General features: G+C 45.9%; 1 protein-coding gene and 1 non-coding gene across 4 annotated transcripts; one reads left to right on the forward strand and one right to left on the reverse strand.

Moving 5' to 3' along the window:
• Positions 1-62: 62 nt before the first annotated feature.
• On the forward strand, positions 63-15,739 carry CCDC127 (coiled-coil domain containing 127). 3 transcript variants are annotated; one of them, XM_061393984.1, is made up of 4 exons: positions 87-169; positions 966-1,132; positions 1,267-1,397; positions 13,173-15,739. In XM_061393984.1, the coding sequence occupies exons 3-4, from the start codon at positions 1,277-1,279 to the stop codon at positions 13,826-13,828; spliced, it is 777 nt and encodes a 258-aa protein (XP_061249968.1). In that variant the 5' UTR covers positions 87-169; positions 966-1,132; positions 1,267-1,276; the 3' UTR covers positions 13,829-15,739. The 3 variants fall into 3 exon arrangements, with proteins under 3 accessions (XP_061249967.1, XP_061249968.1, XP_061249966.1); XM_061393982.1 differs by having other exon boundaries at positions 88-169; positions 1,085-1,132; XM_061393983.1 differs by lacking the exon at positions 966-1,132 and having other exon boundaries at positions 63-169.
• LOC133233855 (U6 spliceosomal RNA) lies at positions 8,232-8,334 on the reverse strand. The gene has a single exon (XR_009731899.1). It is a non-coding gene; the product is annotated as a U6 spliceosomal RNA (small nuclear RNA).
• Positions 15,740-17,806: the final 2,067 nt, after the last annotated feature.

Below are 17,806 nucleotides of genomic sequence, written 5' to 3' on the forward strand. Positions count from 1 at the left end.
CTACGTCGCCGCGCCTGGGGTTCTACGTCGCCGCGCCCGGGGTCTTACGTCGCCGCGCCCGGGGGTCTTACGTCGCCGCGCCCGGGAGACTGGGAAACGCCGCGCCTGCGCAGAAGGGCTAGCGGGCGGGGGCGCTCAGGGCATCTGGGTGGCGAGTTCCCGGCCCGAGGTAAGTTGGCGTTTGGGGGTCTTCTCGGGCTCCCCCAATTTCTCCTCATATCCAGACAATGTTTGGTTTTTCTGGAGATTACGGCAGTTTTGTGAGGCGGTACCAGGGTACCCGTCCCGTTGTCTCTCCGGGACGGAGCGGGAGTTCCGGTATCGGGCAGTTTGACGGCGGGCCGCCCGCTTGGACCGACGTTCCGGGGTCATCGGCGGGGCGCCCGGCCCGTTCGGGCCCCTCTGCGCGTCCCCGGGCGGCGGGTGCGCGGGCAACGTCTGGAGCCCGCTGTCCGAAGGGGAGCGCAGGCCCTGAAGTTTGTGGGGTCGGGGGCGGAGTGCCGCTCACAGCACTGCGCTTTGAGGGTCGTGAGCTTCCGTGCATCACATCTGACATTTTTTTTTTTTAATTGTGCTGGCCACAAGCTCTTTCACATTAACTACTGAGCTTTTGTGTGTGTGTCATTTCTTTATTACCAATTAGGATTTTATACCTTTAGGTGTTAAGCAAGTATTTATTGGAAGTCCTATGAAGAGTCTTTGATGCTGAATTGAGTTTGTCTGTATTCACCTCCTATTTATATTTCAGTTGTTTGAGACACATCACGCTCCCCTACGATTTGCGAGTTGCTTTTGTCTGAGGTCTTATTTTTTTCTTTTAATCTCATAAGGTTCACTGCTGTGCAGCCCATACCTAGATCTGAACAAAGTTTTTTAAGAGAAAAAAAAAAAAGGACTCACATGGACCACATGCTGTGCTTAGTCGCTCAGTCGTGTCGGATTTTTTGTGACCCCATGGACTGTAGCTCCCCAGGCTCATCTCTCCATGGGGATTCTCCAGGCAAGAATACTGGAGTGGGTTGTAATGCCCTCCTCCAGGGGATCTTCCATCCCAGGGATCGAACCCAGGTCTCCTGCATTGCAGGTGGATTCTTTACCGACTGAACCATCAGGGAAGCCCAAGAATACTCGAGTGGGTACCCTATTCCTTCTCTAAGGGATCTTTAGGACCCAAGAATCAAACCAGGGTCCCCTTGTAGATGATATATTGTGAGCAATGTATTTTGTTCCATTTGTGTGGTTAACGATATTGTTATTTACTTTAAGGTGTATCTCCATGAATAACTTAAATGACCCCCCAAATTGGAATATCCGGCCCAATTCCAGGGCTGATGGAGGTGATGGAAGCAGATGGAATTATGCCCTATTGGTTCCAATGCTGGGACTAGCTGCTTTTCGTAAGTCATGATTCTCCTAACTTGTTTTCTGGGCTCAAAGTGTGGAGCTCAGAGATCTTGGGCTTTGAAACCTACCAAATGTTGACTGGGGAAAAGATGCACAGTGTGTGAGCTGTGAAGACTATATCCTGGGATGTGTGTGTGTGTGTGCGCTCAGTTGTGTCCAACTCTTTGTGACCCCATGGTTTGTAGCCTGCCAGGCTCCTCTGTCCATGGGATTTTCCAGGTGAAAATATTGGAGTGGGTTTTCATTTCCTTATCCAGGGGATCTTCCCAATTCAGGGGGTCTTCCCAACCCAGGGATCGAACCCATGTCTCCTGCACTGGCAGATGGATTCTTTACTACTGAGCTGCCTGGGAAGCACTATAAGCCCAGGAGAGAGCCTTTCAGATACCTGTTAGGAACTGCTCTGCAGAGGTAGAGGAGGAGCCAGGGAATACATGTGGTCAGGCTACATCTTGGTGAAAGATTACTCCTTCTCAGAAGAGAAAAGCCAGGTATCTCAAGTTAATGATTTTAATACGGGAAGGTGCAAGAATCTGGGGTCATTAAAATTCTTCCATAAGTATGTATCTTAACTATGTTGGGTCTCATGTATCCAAGACAGAGTGCATTCACCCTGAATGTCTTTCAGGGTGAACATGTAGGTCACTGACTTAATCATAAGTGGCAGGCACCAGTCTTTGTTTACACAGACACATACTGTGTGTCCTGGTCAAATGATTTAACCCTCTGAGCCTCAGTTTCTCTGACATTGTAATTATCTTAGTGCTAAGTAAGACAAGATAGAGAGATTTTGTGTGGAGTGATTCAGTAACCATTCGTTCTTGTCAAAGCTTCGTTGCTCTGAAGGGGGCTCCCTTGCTTCAGTTGCCCTCATAAGCGCTAATGAGGAAGAATAAAGCAGCCATGAAGGAAAACCCATTTTGGATGTCTGTGTAATGTTTAGGGTATCAGTCTTTGGGAGATTTCATCCCTGAAACCTCTGCTCAGGCTGACTAGAAATTCTCTCTACATTGAATCAACTTTGTACCACTTTGGGGGAATTACCAGTCACTGGTCAGTTGTAATTTTTCCAGCTCTTAGTTTTTATCCCGACTATTGGGGTGGCCAAAAAGTTCGTTCAAGTTTTAAACTTGAACTAACTTTTTTGCCAATTCAATCCCTGATGAATTTCTTGATGGTTAGGAGTTGATTTTATGTTTTGTCATTGTTACAGAGGAAGAAACTTTACGCTTTTAGGTTTTTCTGGCTGGTCTAAGAATTAAATTGATATGAGTTAGAGTAACAGGAGAAAATAAAAGCAAAGTTCCTAACATCTACCCATTGGAGAGATCTGGGGCTTCCTAGGTGGCTTATTGGTAAAGACTCTGCTGCCTGCCTGTGCAGAGACGTGAGAGATGCGGGCTTAGTACCCGGGTCGGGAAGACCCCCTGGAGGAGGGCATGGCAACCCACTCCACTGTTCTTGCCTGGCAAATTCCATGGACAGAGGAGCCTGGTGGGATACGATTCATGGAGTGGCAAAGAGTTGGACACGACTGAGCACACATAGAAGAACAACACCATAGGAGACAGCCAGGAAAACTGAGTAACTCACCAAAGTGGCATAAGCGCTCACCTTGAATACCATCCTCAGCTAAAGACAAAAGAGGATGTTGGGGGTGGGGAGAGTTAGTTACCAGAGAAGACCAGGAAAAGCACAGTAATGGATGGTAAGGTTCTTGTGCAGATTTAGGTTGTAGCCTTTTTGTTTGATAACTTTGAAGCAATTTGGCTAACCTGTTCCTGGTAGAGTCAGGGAGACACCATTACAACTAGAGACTTCTCTCATAAATTTAAGTGTTTCTTGTGTTAGTCAGTCTCTAAGTCGTCTCCAACTCTTTGCAGCCCCATGGATGGTAGCCCACCAGGCTCCTCTATCCCTGAGCTTTCCCAGGTAAAAATACCACAGTAGGTTGCCATTTCCTTCTCCGGGGGATCTTCCTGATCCAAGGATCAAACCTGTGTCTTCTGCATTGGCAGGTGAATTCTTTACTGCTGAGCCACCAGGGAAGCCCCAAGTGTTGCTTATGAATGGGTAACTCCTACTTGGTTTTCAAAGTTTCTTCCACGTCTGCTGTTTCTTAGAAAATAACCAGTTGATATAATCCTTATGCCAAAGAGACCTTTTTTTTTTGGATTTGTAGGAAGTGGATTTATTTAGAGAGAGACACACTCCACAGAATATGGTCCATCTCAGAAGCAGAGGCCCTGAAATATGGGGTGGTTAGCTTTTATGGGCTGGGTAATTTCATAGGCTAATGAGTGGGAGGATTATTCTAATTATTTGGGGAAGGGTGCAGGGATTTCCAGGAATGGGCCACAGCCTACTTTTTGACCTTTCATGGTTGGCTTTAGAACTGTTCTAGAGCTGGTCGTTGTGTAATTTAGCATGCTGATCTATTACAGCGAGTGTATAACAAGGCTCAAGGTCCACTGGCAGTGGATCCTGCCATCTTGGACCTAGTTGGTTCTAACCAGTTGCAGGGAGATCAAACCAGTCAACCCTAAAGGAAATCAACCCTGAATATTCATTGGAAGGATTGGTGCTGAAGCTGAAGCTCCAGTACTTTGGCCACCTGATGGGAAGAGCCAACTCATTGGAAAAGTCTGTGGTGCTGGGAAAGACTGAACGCAAAAGGAGGAGGGGACGTCAAAGGATAAGATGGTTAGATAGCATCACCAACTCAGTGGACATGATTTTGAGCAAACTCTAGGAGATAGTGGAGGACAGGAGCCTGTCGTGCTACAGTCCATGGGGTCGCAAAGAGTCGGACATCACTTAGTGACTGAACAACAACTGCATGCTAAGTTGCTTCATTCATGTTCTACTCTTTCTAATCCTATGGACTGTAACCCACCAGGCTCCTCTATTCATGGGGTTTTCCAGGCAAGAGTACTGGAGTGGGTTGCCATGCCCTCCTCCAGGGAATCTTCCTGACCCAGGGATCGAACCCGTGTCTCCTGCATTGGCAGGCAGGTTCATTATCACTGGCACCAATGGCTATGTCATTCTTTTAAAAGTTGTGCCCTGCCCCCTCCCCTCCTGTTTCATTCTCCCTTCAGATTTTAGTCCCATGTTCTTACGGAAAGCAGAGGGGTGATGCTCCAATTTCTGTGGTTTCAAGGCTGAGGAGGGGTATCGACCCTATATGTCAGGGAGTAAAAATCTTTGGATGCCTGGTCTAGGGCCCCAGGGGCAGGATGGCTTCTTGTTTACAGTCGGTTTGGGCTGGAATCCTCACATAGCTGTCAGCTTGATGTGGAGCTGTTGTACAGCTTCCACAGCCTTCCTGTGACTCTTCTTGATGATGAAGCACTTTTTATTATATCAGACTACAAAAATAGCTATCTATAAATGACAAAAAAGTTGTTGACTAAAAAAAAGATACACAAGGTGAGAGTTGAGAGTTAAGTTTTATTTGGGGCAAAATAAGGACTGCATGAGGTGCAGTCCTACAAAATGAGGTGCTGGGAGGCAGCACCTCAGAAAGCTCTGAGAGAGGGCTCCAGAGAGGAAGTGGGGGAAGGTCAATATATAAGATTTTGGTGAAAGGGAAGTTGAATGCAATCAAGCACTCATTTACAAAAGGTTTTCTGCTAGTCACAGGAGCTTATGTCACCATGAAGGGATTTAGTGCCTTTTTAGATATGTTGTTCAGTTGCTAAGTTGTGTCTGACTCTTTGTGATCCCATGAACTGTAACGTGCCAGGCTTTCCTGTCTTTCACCATCTTCTGGAGCTTGCTCAAACTTAGGTCCATTGAGTTGGTGGTGCCATCCAACCATCTCATCTTCTGTAGCCCCTTTGTCTTCCTGACTTCAGTCTTTCCCAGCATCAGGGTCTTTTCCATTGAGTTGGCTCTTCACGTCAGGTGGCCAAAGTATTGGAGCTTCAGCATCAGTCCTTCCAATGAATATTCAGGGTTGATTTCCTTTAGGATAGACTGGTTTGATCTCCTTGCAGTCCAAGGGACTCTCAGGAGTCTTCTCCAACACCACAGTTCAAAAGCATCAATTCTTAAGTGCTCAGCCTTCTTTATGGTCCAACTCCCACATCCCTAAGTGACTACTGGAAAAACCATAGCTTTGACTATATGAACACTTTGTTGACCAAGTGACATCTCTGCTTTTTAATATGCTGTCTAGGTTTGTCATAGCTTTCCTTCCAAGGAGCAGGTGTCTTTTAATTTCATGGCTACAGTCCCCCTCCACAGTGATTTTGGAGCCCAAGAAAAAATTTGTCACTGTGTCCCCTTTTTCTCCATCTATTTGCCATGAAGTGATGGGACCAGATGCCATGATCTTAGTTTTTTGAACGTTGAGTTTTAAGCTAGCTTTTTCACTTTCTTCTTTCACCCACATCAAGAGACTCTTTAGTTCCTCTTCACTTTCTGCTACTAGAAAACTCATACTATCTGTTATTAAAAGCAGTATTTCAAGAAAACTTCGAAGAAGCCGAATCCATTCTTGGCCCAGCCTGCTTCCCTGGTGTCTCAGAGGTTAAAGCGTCTGCCTGCAATGTGGAAGACCTGGGTTCGATCCCTGGGTCAGGAAGATCCCCTGGAGAAGGAAATGGCAACCCACTCCAGTATTCTTGCCTGGAGAATCCCATGGACGGAGGAGCCTGGTGGGCTACAGTCCACAGGGTCGCAAAGAGTCGGATACGACTGAGCGACTTCACCTTCACTTTCTTTCACTCCTAACAAAAGCCATTTACCCAAGTAGATTTAATCCAGTCTTAGAAAATCTTGATCATGTAGAACTTTCTTTTCCAGTATATTTTTCTCATTCTTTACACCTTCTTTTACTGAAAACATACATCCTACTTTCCTTTTAAGTTTTTTTTTCTTTTTCCACTTCAAGTTATTTTTATTGATGACAGATTTGCAGCATATAATAAGATCTTATTTGACCTTTAATAAAACTAGGTATAACAGAAATACTGTACTTAACAGTGATGATTCTAAAGACATGTCTGTATTAGTCAAACCTACAAACAAGTTATCTTCAATACCAGATATTAATTTAATGTTGAATATTTCCTAGATCACATGAACCCAAAATTCTTTCGGGCCAGTTTTATACTCCTGAGTACGTATATAAGCACTTTTGCTTAATTGCTCAGTTGTGTCCAACTCTTTGCAACCCCATGAACTGTAACCTGCCAGGCTCCTCTGTCCATGGAATTTACCAGGCAAGAATACTGGAGTGGGTTGCCATTTCCTTCTCCAGTATAACAATTCAGTCAATTAAGTAGAGCTCTTTTCTAAATTAATTTTGGTAATACCATACATCTACAACACACAAACACAGAGACCTCACAGTTCTTATTTCAGACTTTCAGCCTTGAGCAGTTTGTTGTTATTCAGTTGCTTAGCAGAAATGACCAGAAGCTAACTGTGGCTCACAGGTACTACAATGTAAAGCCCATCAGTTTTATGGTTGTTGTTTAGTCGCTCAGTCGTGTCCACCTCTTTGCAACCCCATGGACTGCAGCACACCAGGCTTCCCTGTCCTTCACTATCTCCCAGTATTTCCTCAAACTCACTCATGTCCACTGAGTCGGTGATGCCATCCAATCATCTCATCCTCTGTTGCCTCCTTCTCCTGCCTTCAATCTTTCCCAGCATCAAAGTCTTTCCCAGTGAGTCAGTTCTTCGCATCAGGTGGCCAAAGGATTGGAGCTTCAGCTTCAGCATCAGTCCTTCCAATGAATATTTGGCACTGATTTCCTTTAGCATTGACTAGATTGATCTTCTTGCAGTCCAAGGGACTCTCAAGAGTCTTCTCCAACACCACAGTTTGAAGGAATCAATTCTTCGGCGCTCAGCCTTCTTTATGGTTCATCTTCTGTTTGGTCACATCCATATATGACTACTGGAAAAACCATAGCTTTGACTACACAGACCTTTGTCAGTTAAGTGATGTCTCTGCTTTTTAATACATCATCTAGGTTTGTCATAGTTTTTCTTCCAAGGAACAAGCATGTTTTAATTTGATGGCTAGAGTCACTGTCCATAGTGATTTTATGGACAATAAAGCCTGTCACTGTTTCCATTTTTTCTCCATGTATTTGCCATGAAGTGATGGGACCAGATGCCATTATCTTAGTTTTTTGAATGTTGAGTTTTTTGTTCTAAGGCCAGAAAAATTTTTTTTCTTTGAAGAATTGAGTAGCTAGCTCAATGGTATCAAATGACTGCTACATTCATCTGTGTTGCAAAGTTTTTCCTTCCCTTATTTAGCTTAGGTTTATCACAGCTTTCTTCCAAGGAGCAAGTGTCTTTTAAGCTATGACAAACCTAGACAGTGTATTAAAAACCAGGGACATCACTTTGCTGACAAAGGTCCGTTTAGTCAAAGCTATGGTTTTTAGCTTAGCGGAGAAGGCTTCCCCCTTCCCTTCTCCACCACCAGTTCTTGTTAGACGGCTCCAAATGTCAGCTGTGTGGCCTCCCATTCAGTTACTGCTATCTACAGGGATGTTCCAGTCTAGGTTTTAATAATCACCCTCTGGGTGCCTTCACACCCCATAGCCCAGGGTCTGAGGCCTTTGTTTCAGGTCCACATTTTGTCTGTTTCCTTCTGCTTTTTGTTAAAACCATCTCATGACGAGGGTGGTTCCCTTGACCCCCAAGAAGCAATGGTCTGTAGCCAGTCAGGCCAGAGAGATGAGTCTGCGGTGGCACACTGTGCTCCCTGAGTCATACCCCGTGGTTCTGGGTCTCTCTTAGGAATCTGAGAAACTGGGAAAAGTGCTGCCCTGTTGTGGGGTAGGTTTTTTTTTTTTAATTATATGGAACACTTGGCCAATTTGCATGTCTTCCTCGCGCAGGCACCATGCTAATCTTCTCTGTATCGTTCTAGTTTTTTTTTAATTTTTAGTATATGAGCTGCCAAAGTGAGCAAGCATACTTTTCATGGAGTGACTTATGTGCCTGGATTTCTCAGGTCAACGGGATTGAGTAGAGAAAGCGGAGGCTGACAAGAGTAGCATTTATCAGCTTCATTTGTCTGCCTTTAGACTGTGCTCAGGCCACCTAACATCCATCGGTTTGATATAATTTCTTAATCTTGTAATAACACTTTTGGAGAATAAGTACAGGAATGCAGAATTAAAAGTTTTCTCTGATTGTATTAACTAAGCAAGATAACCAAAAAGAAAGAAATATAATATTTCTCAACCCTTCTCAGGGACAGAAAGCAGGAACTTCGAAAGTAAAGATTATATAAAAAGCCGTAAAATCTAGAGAAGAGTCTGAAAAAACAAATGGAAAATGAAAGTCACCACAGGGCCTTTCCTAGCCTCAAAATGAATTAATTGTAAAGCAGTTATCCTTCATTTAAAAAAAATGAAAGAACTCATTACTACACAGCAGCTGTAATTCTAAGCTTTCCACTTCACTCACCAAGTTCACTGCTCTAGCTACAGGCAACAGGCAGCCTTTTCTCAGCATTAAGTAAGGTTTTACAAGATACAGACTAGTGAGTTTTTATATAGCGACTCAGATAACCATTATATCTACTACTGTGGGCAGGAATCCCTTAGAAGAAATGGAGTAGCCATGATAGTCAACAGAAGAGTCTGAAATGCAGTTCTTGGGTGTGGTCTCAAAAATGACAGAATCATCTCTGTTTGTTTCCAAGGCAAACCATTAAGTATCACAGTAATAAAAGTCTATGCCCTGACCTGTAATGCTGAAGAAGCTGAAGTTGTATGAAGACCTACAAGACCTTCTAGAACTAACACCCTAAAAAGATGTCCTCTTTGGTATAGGGAACTGGAATGCAGAAGTAGGAAGTCAAAGAGATACCTGGAGTAATGGGCAAATTAGGCCTTGGAGTACAAAATGAAGTAGAGCAAAGGCTAACAGTTTTGCCAAGAGAACGCACTAGTCATGGCAAACACCCTCCTCCAACGACACAAGAGAAGACTCTACACATGGACATCACCAGATGGTCAATACTGATATTAGAATGATTATATTTATTGCAGCCAAAGATGCAGAAGCTCTATCTAGTCAGCAAAAACAAGACTGGGAGCTGACTGGGCTCAGATCATGGAACTCCTTATTTTCAAATTCAGACTTTAATTGAAGGAAGTAAGGAAAACCACTAGACCATTCAGGTGTAACCTAAATCAAATCCCTTACAGTTATACAGTGGAAGTAACAAACAGATTCAAGGGATTAGATCTGATAGAGTGCCTGAAGAACTATGGACAGAGGTTTCTGACATTGTACAGGAGGCAGTGATCAAGACCATCCCCAAGAAAAAGAAATGCAAAAAGGCAAAATGGTTGAAGAGGCTTTACAAATAGCTGAGAAAGGAGAAGAAGCTAAAGGCAAAGGAGAAAAGGAAAGATACACCCATTTGAATGCAGAGTTCCAAAGAATAGTGAGGAGAGGTTAGAAAGTCTTCCTCAGTGATCAGTGCAAAGAAATAGAGGAAAACAATAGAATGGGAAAGACTAGAGATCGCTTCAAGAAAATCAAGAAATGTCAAGGGAACATTTCATGCAAAGATGGGTCCAATAAAGGATAGAAATGGTAAGGATCTAACAGAAGCAGAAGATATTAGGAAGAGGTAGCAAGAATACACAGAAGAACTATACGAAAAAGATCTTAATGACCCAGATAACCACAATGGTGTGATCACTCTCCTAGAGAGTGCATCCTGCAATGCGAAGTCAAGTGGGCCTTAGGAAGCATCACTATGAACAAAGCTAATGGAGGTGATGGAATTCCAGTTGAGCTCTTTCAAATCCTAAAAGATGATGTTATTAAGGTGCTGCTCTCAATGTACCAGCAAATTCGGAAAACTCAGCAGTGGCCACAGGACTGGAAGAGGTCAGTTTTCATTCCAATCCCAAAGAATGTTTAAACTAGCACCAGGTTGCACTCATCTCACACACTAGCAAAGTAATGCTCAAAATTCTCCAAGCCAGGCTTCAACTATATGTGAACCGTGAACTTCCAGATGTTCAAGCTGGATTTAGAAAAGGCAGAGGAACCGGAGATCAAATTGCCAGCATCTGCTGGATCATTGAAAAAGGAAGAGTTCCAGAAAAACATCTACTTCTCCTTCATTGACTATGCCAAAGCCTTTGACTGTGTGGATCACAACAAATTGGAAAATTCTTCAAGAAATGGGAATACCAGATCACCTGACCTGTCTTCTGAGAAATCTGTATGCAGGTCAGAAAGCAACAGTTAGAACCAGACATGGAACAACAGATTGGTTCCAAGTTGGGAAAGGAGTATGTCAAGGCTGTATATTGTCACCCTGCTTACTTAACTTATATGCAGAGTACGTCATGGGAAATGCCAGGCTGGATGAAGCATAAGCTGGAATCAGGTTGCCAGGAGAAATATCAATAACCTCAGATATGCAGATGACACCACCCTTATGGCAGAAAGCGAAGAAGACCTAAAGAGCCTCTTGATGAAAGTGAAAGAGGAGAGTGGAAAAGCTGGCTGAAAACTCAGCATTCAGAAAACTAAGATCGTGGCATCCAGTCTCATCACTTCATGGCAAAATGATGGGGAAAGTATGGAAACAGTGAGAGACTTTATTTTTGGAGCTCCAAAATCACTGCAGACAGTGACTGCAGTCATGAAATAAAAAGCCGCTTGCTTCTTGGAAGAAAAGCTATGACCAACCTAGACAGCATATTAAAAAACAGAGACATTACTTTGCCAACAAAAGTCCATCCAGTCAAAGCTATGGTTTTTCCAGTAGCCATGAATGGATGTGAGAGTTGGACTATAAAGAAAGCTGAGCACCGAAGAATTGATGCTTTTGAACCATGGTGTTGGAGAAGACTCTTGAGAGTCCCTTGGACTGCAAGGAGATCCAACCAGTCTATCCTAAAGAAAATCGGTTCTGAATATTTATTGGAAGGACTGATGCTGAAGCTGAAGCTCCAGTAGTTTGGCCACCTGATGGGAAGAACTGACTCATTAGAAAAGACTCTGATGCTGGGAATGATTGAAGGCAGGAGGAGAAGGGGACAACAGAGGGTGAGGTGGTTGGATGGCATCACCGACTCAATGGACATGTGTTTGAGTAAACTCCAGGAGTTGGTGATGGAAAGGGAAGCCTGATGTGCCGCAGTCCATGGGTTCACAAAGAGTCGGACACAACTGAGGGACTGAACTGAACTGAAAATCACTGCATGTGGTGATTGCAGCCATGGAATTAAAAGCCACTTGCTCCTTGGATGAAAGCTACGACAAACCTAGACAGCATATTGAAAAGTAGAGACAGTACTTTGCCAACAAGTATCTGTATAATCAGTGCTGTGGTTTTTCAGTAGTTGGGTATGGATGTGAGAGTTGTATCATAAAAAATGCTGAGCACCAAAGAACTGATGGATTTGACCGTGGTGTTGGAGAAGACTCTTGAAAGTTCCCTGGACAGTAAAGAGATCAAACCAGTCAATCCTAAGGAAATCAACCCTGATTTCAAATTGGGTTTGAAATTCATTTGAAGGACTGATGCTGAAGCTGAAGCTCCAATCCTTTGGCCACCTGATGTGAAGAGCTGACTCATTGGAAAAGACCCTGATGGTGGGAAAGATAGAAGGTAGGAGGAGAAGGGGACAACAGAGGACAAGATGGTTGAATGGCATCACCGAATCAATGGATGTGAGTTTGAGCAAGCTCCAGAGATGGTAAAGGACAGGGAAGCCTGGTGTGCTTCAGTCCATGGGGTCACAAAGTGTTGGACACGACTGAGTGACTCAATAACAAAAGCAGCAATTCATAACGTGGGGCATATCCTATACCAGTGAAATCATCACACTGTCTTTTGTCTTGTTATCAGAAAAGACCAAAACTCTTACTCATAGGATGGAGAAGGTCTGGTGACAGCACCCAGAACCAGGCTCCAGCTGGCTGCAGGGTTTGTGGTCATCAGCTCTCTTTCTCACTTTGGCTTGTCAGTTTGTGGAGCAGAGCAGGGTATTACCCACCCCAGCTGCCCACACCTTCTGTCTCGTATTTGTGAGGTTATGGTGGAGCTGTGTCTTGAGGCTGAAATTCTGACTTCTTACTTGTATGACCCCCTAGCAGGATATAAGCAGCCATCTTGGGCCTTACCTGTTTACTAGTGATGACCGGGCACAGCTGTGAACACACTTTGAACTTTTTTCAGTTCTATACTAACCTGGCCAACACTGTGAAGCATACTTACCCATAGTCATTTTGAAACCTCGCCAATGGTCTGTGGGGGCCCTGTGGCCAGAGTATAGGCACATGGTGCTAGGCCAGAGGTAGGTTTTCTCAGCCTTCAAACGTTAGGGGGCTGGAAGGGGTCTCTGCAGTCTTGTTCTTCTCTTTGGAGAGCCGTTATCTGATTTGAAGCACTTTGCATATTGTTTGTGTGCTTAATTGCTTCAGTCTTGTCTGACTCTTTGTGACTCATGGACTGTCCATGGGATTATCCCAGTAAGGATACTGGAGTGGGTTGCCATTTTCTCCTTCAGGGGATCTTCCCGACCCAGGGATCAAACAAGCGTCTCCTGTATTGGCATGTGGATTCTTTACCATTTGAGCCACCTGGGAAGCCCACATAGCTTCATACAAACTATTACCATTTTGTTTGTCTCAGGACTTAAGAATTTATTGAAATGCTCTATAGCTGCTTTATGTTTCCTGTAAATAGAGATTATAACTTGAGCTCTGATGTTCATTATGTGTGTTTTCCTCCCCCAAATTATTTGTGTCAGGCTGGATTTGGTCTAGGGAGTCGAGAAAAGAAATAGAAAAGGAGAGAGAAGCGTACCGTCAGAGGACAGCTGCCTTCCAGCGGGACCTTGAAGCCAGGTACCATGCCACAATTGCAGAAAGCCGGCGGGCCGTGGCACACTTGTCCCTGGAACTTGAAAAGGAGCAGAACAGAACAACTAGTTACCGAGAAGCCCTCATCTCTCAGGGGCGCAAGTTGGTGGAAGAGAAGAAACTTCTGGAGCAGGAGCGGGCTCAGGTCCTTCAGGAGAGGAGGCAGCCCTTGCGGAGTGCGTACCTGCGCTGCCTGGGCCAGGAGGAGGACTGGCAGCGCAGGGCCAGGCTCCTGCTGAGCGAGTTCGAGGCCGCGCTCACCGAGAGACAAAGCATCTACTGCAGCCTGGTGCTCCCGCGCCGCAGGCGCCTCGAGCTCGAGAAGAGCTTGCTGGTCCGTGCGTCCACCGACCCGGTGGCTGCAGACCTCGAGATGGCAGCTGGCCTCACTGACATATTTAAGCACGATACGCACTGTGGAGACGTCTGGAACACCAACAAGCGCCAAAACGGGAGGCTCATGTGGCTGTATCTCAGATACTGGGAACTGATCATTGAACTGAAGAAGTTTAAGCAGGTAGAGAAAGCCATACTGGAAAAGTAAGTCAGGAATCAACGGCTCCGGGTCAGAGTCCTGCATTTCGGGTTTTCCGACGTTCGCTGCTCCTCCTGCCAGTGCTCCCTTGCTGTGACCGTGCATGCACACCGCCGCCTCTCAGCAGTGGCCAAGCCTGTCACCCTCTGAGCAGGACAGTGAGCCTCTGTCCCCTGCAGCAGCTGAGGACGCAGTCTCAGAAGCAGATCAAGATTTTATTAAGTAGAACAGGATAACCTCACAGCTTTAGAGTAAAATTGTTTTTAAGAATGTCAAATACCGTGTTCATCCTATAAGTCATTTTGTCACTCCCTAAATAAGTTCTGTTTTCTCCTCAAATTATTTTTCTCTCTCCTAAAACTACAGTTAGAAGTTGTCAGGTAGTGGTGAGGACTGCCTCACAGATGGGAACAGATGGTGGTGACGCCAGCAAGGTTTCGTGGTGTGAAGCTCTTTCCCATCAGAGTGTTTCTGCTTTTCACTTGATAACCCTTGTGGGTGTTTGGAGTTTGCTGTGTCTGTATTCAGTAAGCAGATACTATTTATTTAGGTTGGTGTAAAGGTAATTACAGTTTTGCATTGTTGAATTTTGCCATTTGATATTGAAATACATTCTTAAATAAATGAAGTTATGTTTTGAAAGTGCAAGTGTTAGTCACTCAGTTGTGTCTGACTCTTTGCGATCCCATGGGCTGTAGCCTGCCAGGCTCCTCTGTCCATTGGATTATCCAGGAAGAATACTGGAGTGGGTTGCCATTCCCTTCCCCAGGGGATCTTCCTGACCCAGGGATTGAACCCATATCTCCTGCTTTGCAGGCAGATTCTTTACTGTCTGAGCCACCAGGGAAGCCCGAGGTTATGTTTTACATCATTTTAATGCACATTTCTCACTTTATGTTTTTTTGTTAATGATTTATTACTTGCTGTTTATTTTAGACTAGGGAAATGATGTTAGACAAAAAGCAGATTTGAACGATTTTCTTATTTGAGTTCAAAATAAGTCATAAATTAGCAGAGACAACTAGCAACATCAGTGACGCTTTTGACCCAGGAACTGCTAACAGACATACAGTGCAGTAGCCGTTCAGGAAGCTTTGTAAAGGAGACGAGAGCTTTGACAATGAGGAGTGCAGTAACTGGCCGTCAGAAGTTGACAGTGACCAACTGCGAGCCACCGTCGGAGCTGATCCTCTTACAGCTACATGAGAAGTTGCCAAAGAACTCAGTGTCAACCGTTCTACAGTTGTTCAGCATTTGAAGCAGATTTGATAGGTGATAAAGCTCGATAACGTGGGTGCCTCATGAGCCGACTGCAAATAAAGTCATGTTTTGAAGTGTAGTCTTCTCTCATGTAACAACGACAAACCATTTCTCAATTGGATTATGATGTGACAGAAAATGGATTTCATATGACAACTGGCAATGACCAGATCAGTGGCTGGTGACGAGAAGAAGCTTCAAAGCCCTTCCCAAAGCCAAACTTGCACCATAAAAAGGTCATGGTCACTTTTGGTGGTCTCCTGCCTGTCTAACCCACTATAGCCTTCTGAATCCTAGTGAAATGACTACATCTGAGCAGTATGCTCAGCAGGTTGACGAGATGCACCAAAAACTGCAGTGCCCACAGCTGGTGTTGGTCAACAGAATGGGCCGAATTCTTCTCCGTGACAATGCCCAACCACATGTTGCACAACCAGCGCTTCAAAAGTTGAACAAATTGGGCTACAAAGTTTAGCCCCATCCACCATATTCATCTGAACTCTTGCCAGAGACTACGACTTCTTCAAACATAACAACTTTGCAGGGAGAATGCTTCCACAACCAGCAGGATGCATAAAATGCTTTCCAAGAGTTCATCGAATCCCAAGGCACGGATTTTTAATCCTACGGGAATGAATAAACTTCTCATTGGCAAAAATATGTTGGTTGTAATGATTCCTGCTTTGATTAATAAAAATGTGTTTAAGCATATTTATAATGATTTAAAGTTATGATCCGAAACCACAGTTACTTTTTCACCAACTAAATATTAGCAATGGCCTGTATTTAAAACACCTGCAATTTGAAAGCAACAATACCACTTTTTCTGTGTGTAATTCCTTACTCCTTACAAGGCTTCTTAAAATAGATTATCTCAACTTTTTACTACAAACTTACGTCCATTTTCCACAGAGCTAATGTGAATTGGCCTTTGTGTGTGTTATGCACATCACTTGTGTCAGCCTGATCCCACTCTTGTGCAGTGAGCACTCTTAATATCCTTGGGGTAGAGGCTCCTGAGACCACCCCAGACTTAATGACTTGTTGGGAGGTCTGAGGACTCAATGCTTGGCTGTTCTCATACTTGAGGCTCATCACATAGAAGGAGGACAAGTCCAGCAGAGGGATACGCACCTGGCAAAGGGGGAGACCACACAGCTTCCAGCAGCCCCCCCACCCCGAGGGCCACATGGCCATGTGGACGCGCCTCAGAGACAGTGTCCCGGGTTTCTGTGGAGGGCCAGTCACATAGGCAGTCTGCCTGGCACAGACCCAAATTCCAGACTCCCAGAGGAAAGCAGGTGTGGGCGCTAGGGGCCACTCCTACCACTTGATGGTGGCAGGAGCCCTCCCCAGCCCAGGTCCCAGGCGCCAGCCGAGGGCCAGCCTGTCAGCAGCTTCCCAGGCCTGCAGTGAGCCCTTGTCTGCAGCCATCACGTCCAGGGTCATGCAGGTGGTCACAGGTCCAGTTCAGACCCAGGCAGCTGGGCTTCAGAACTGCACTGCCCCGAGTGAGACCAGGTCAGTTTTGAGGGACTGGCGGGTTTGTGGGCTGATGTGAGAGGTTCTCGCCTCCACCTGAGGAACCCCGAGAGCAGCTGTGCTCTCAACAGGGCTCTGGTCCTGCTGGCTTAGACAGCCGGGGGCTTGACTAAGGCCAACTCGTGGAGCCTCAGGGCAGGGGTGGGGCGTGGTGGTCAGACCTCAGAGAAGAGCCAGAAATGGCTCGTGAATGACATCTCGAACCTTAGAGAAACTACCCTTTGGCCTCAGATCTCGTTTTATCTTCTCTGCTGGCAAACCAGCTCTCCCTGGCCCCAGGGTAAGAACAGCAGCCAAGTTTGGGGGCTGCGGGGTTGTGTGCTGCTGTGGCCTCTGAGTGGAGCAGGAGCCGGCTCTGGCAGCTGTGAAGCAGGCATGCGCCCTGCAGGCCCTCCAGCAAAACAAGGACCTGCACAGACCATGGGGCTGCCAGCAGCAGGCAGGGAGGGGAGGGGCGGGGCTTCTGGGTCTAGGAGCGGGCAGCTGATGAGAGAGCTGCAGGCTGAAGTCTCTGGGTCTCTGGGCACGGTGACTGTACGAGTCCTCTGGGTCTGCGGGTGTCTCCTAAGCTCCGAGTACACAATTGGAAAGAACCGTCTGGAACAAGAATTGTTAAGGTGGGACAGATGCATTGAAGCCCTGAAGCTGCATCCCTTTCTTGCCAGGATGGTCAGCAGGAAACAATGCTGCATTCCTGGAGGAAGGGCAATTATCAATCCACACAGGCCAAGGGGAGGTAACATGGTGGTCCCCACACATCTAGGCTGTGGTCCTATAGGGTCTATCAGGGTCCCCATCGTCTCTCCATTCCATTCAACTGCCTGGCCCCTGGTAAGACTGGGTGGGTCTAGGCAGATGACGGCACCTCAGGCTCCCCAAGAGCAGCCCAGTTGAGCTGCCATGTAGCAGTTGCTGGTCTCCTGACCCTTGGCACTCTGTCCTCTTCCCCTGTGCAGTGTGGTTTGCCCTCGTGTGGGAGCTCTGCTGTCTGCCGCACGAGAAGCCCAAGGGTGGTCCTGACCCTGGTGGGCACCCACGGTCACATTCACTGCCAGCATCACTGGGCATCCTCAGGACCACCAGTCTTGGGGTGGGCAGGTACAGGGAAAACCCACCAGGCTGCAAGCGGCGTATTCAGTGTTGTGGCTGAGCGGGACCACAGCAACAAGTCAGTTCGATGCCCTG

The sequence above is a fragment of the Bos javanicus genome, chromosome 20, assembly GCF_032452875.1.
Source record: "Bos javanicus breed banteng chromosome 20, ARS-OSU_banteng_1.0, whole genome shotgun sequence".
Classification (NCBI taxonomy): Eukaryota; Metazoa; Chordata; class Mammalia; order Artiodactyla; family Bovidae; genus Bos; species Bos javanicus.

Coding starts and splice junctions, on each gene's coding strand:
- CCDC127 (XM_061393983.1), top strand. CDS start 1,277: ATGAATAACTTAAATGACCCCCCAAATTGGAATATCCGGCCCAATTCC. Junction 1,398..13,172: donor GCTGGGACTAGCTGCTTTTC/GTAAGTCATGAT, acceptor TATTTGTGTCAG/GCTGGATTTGGTCTAGGGAG.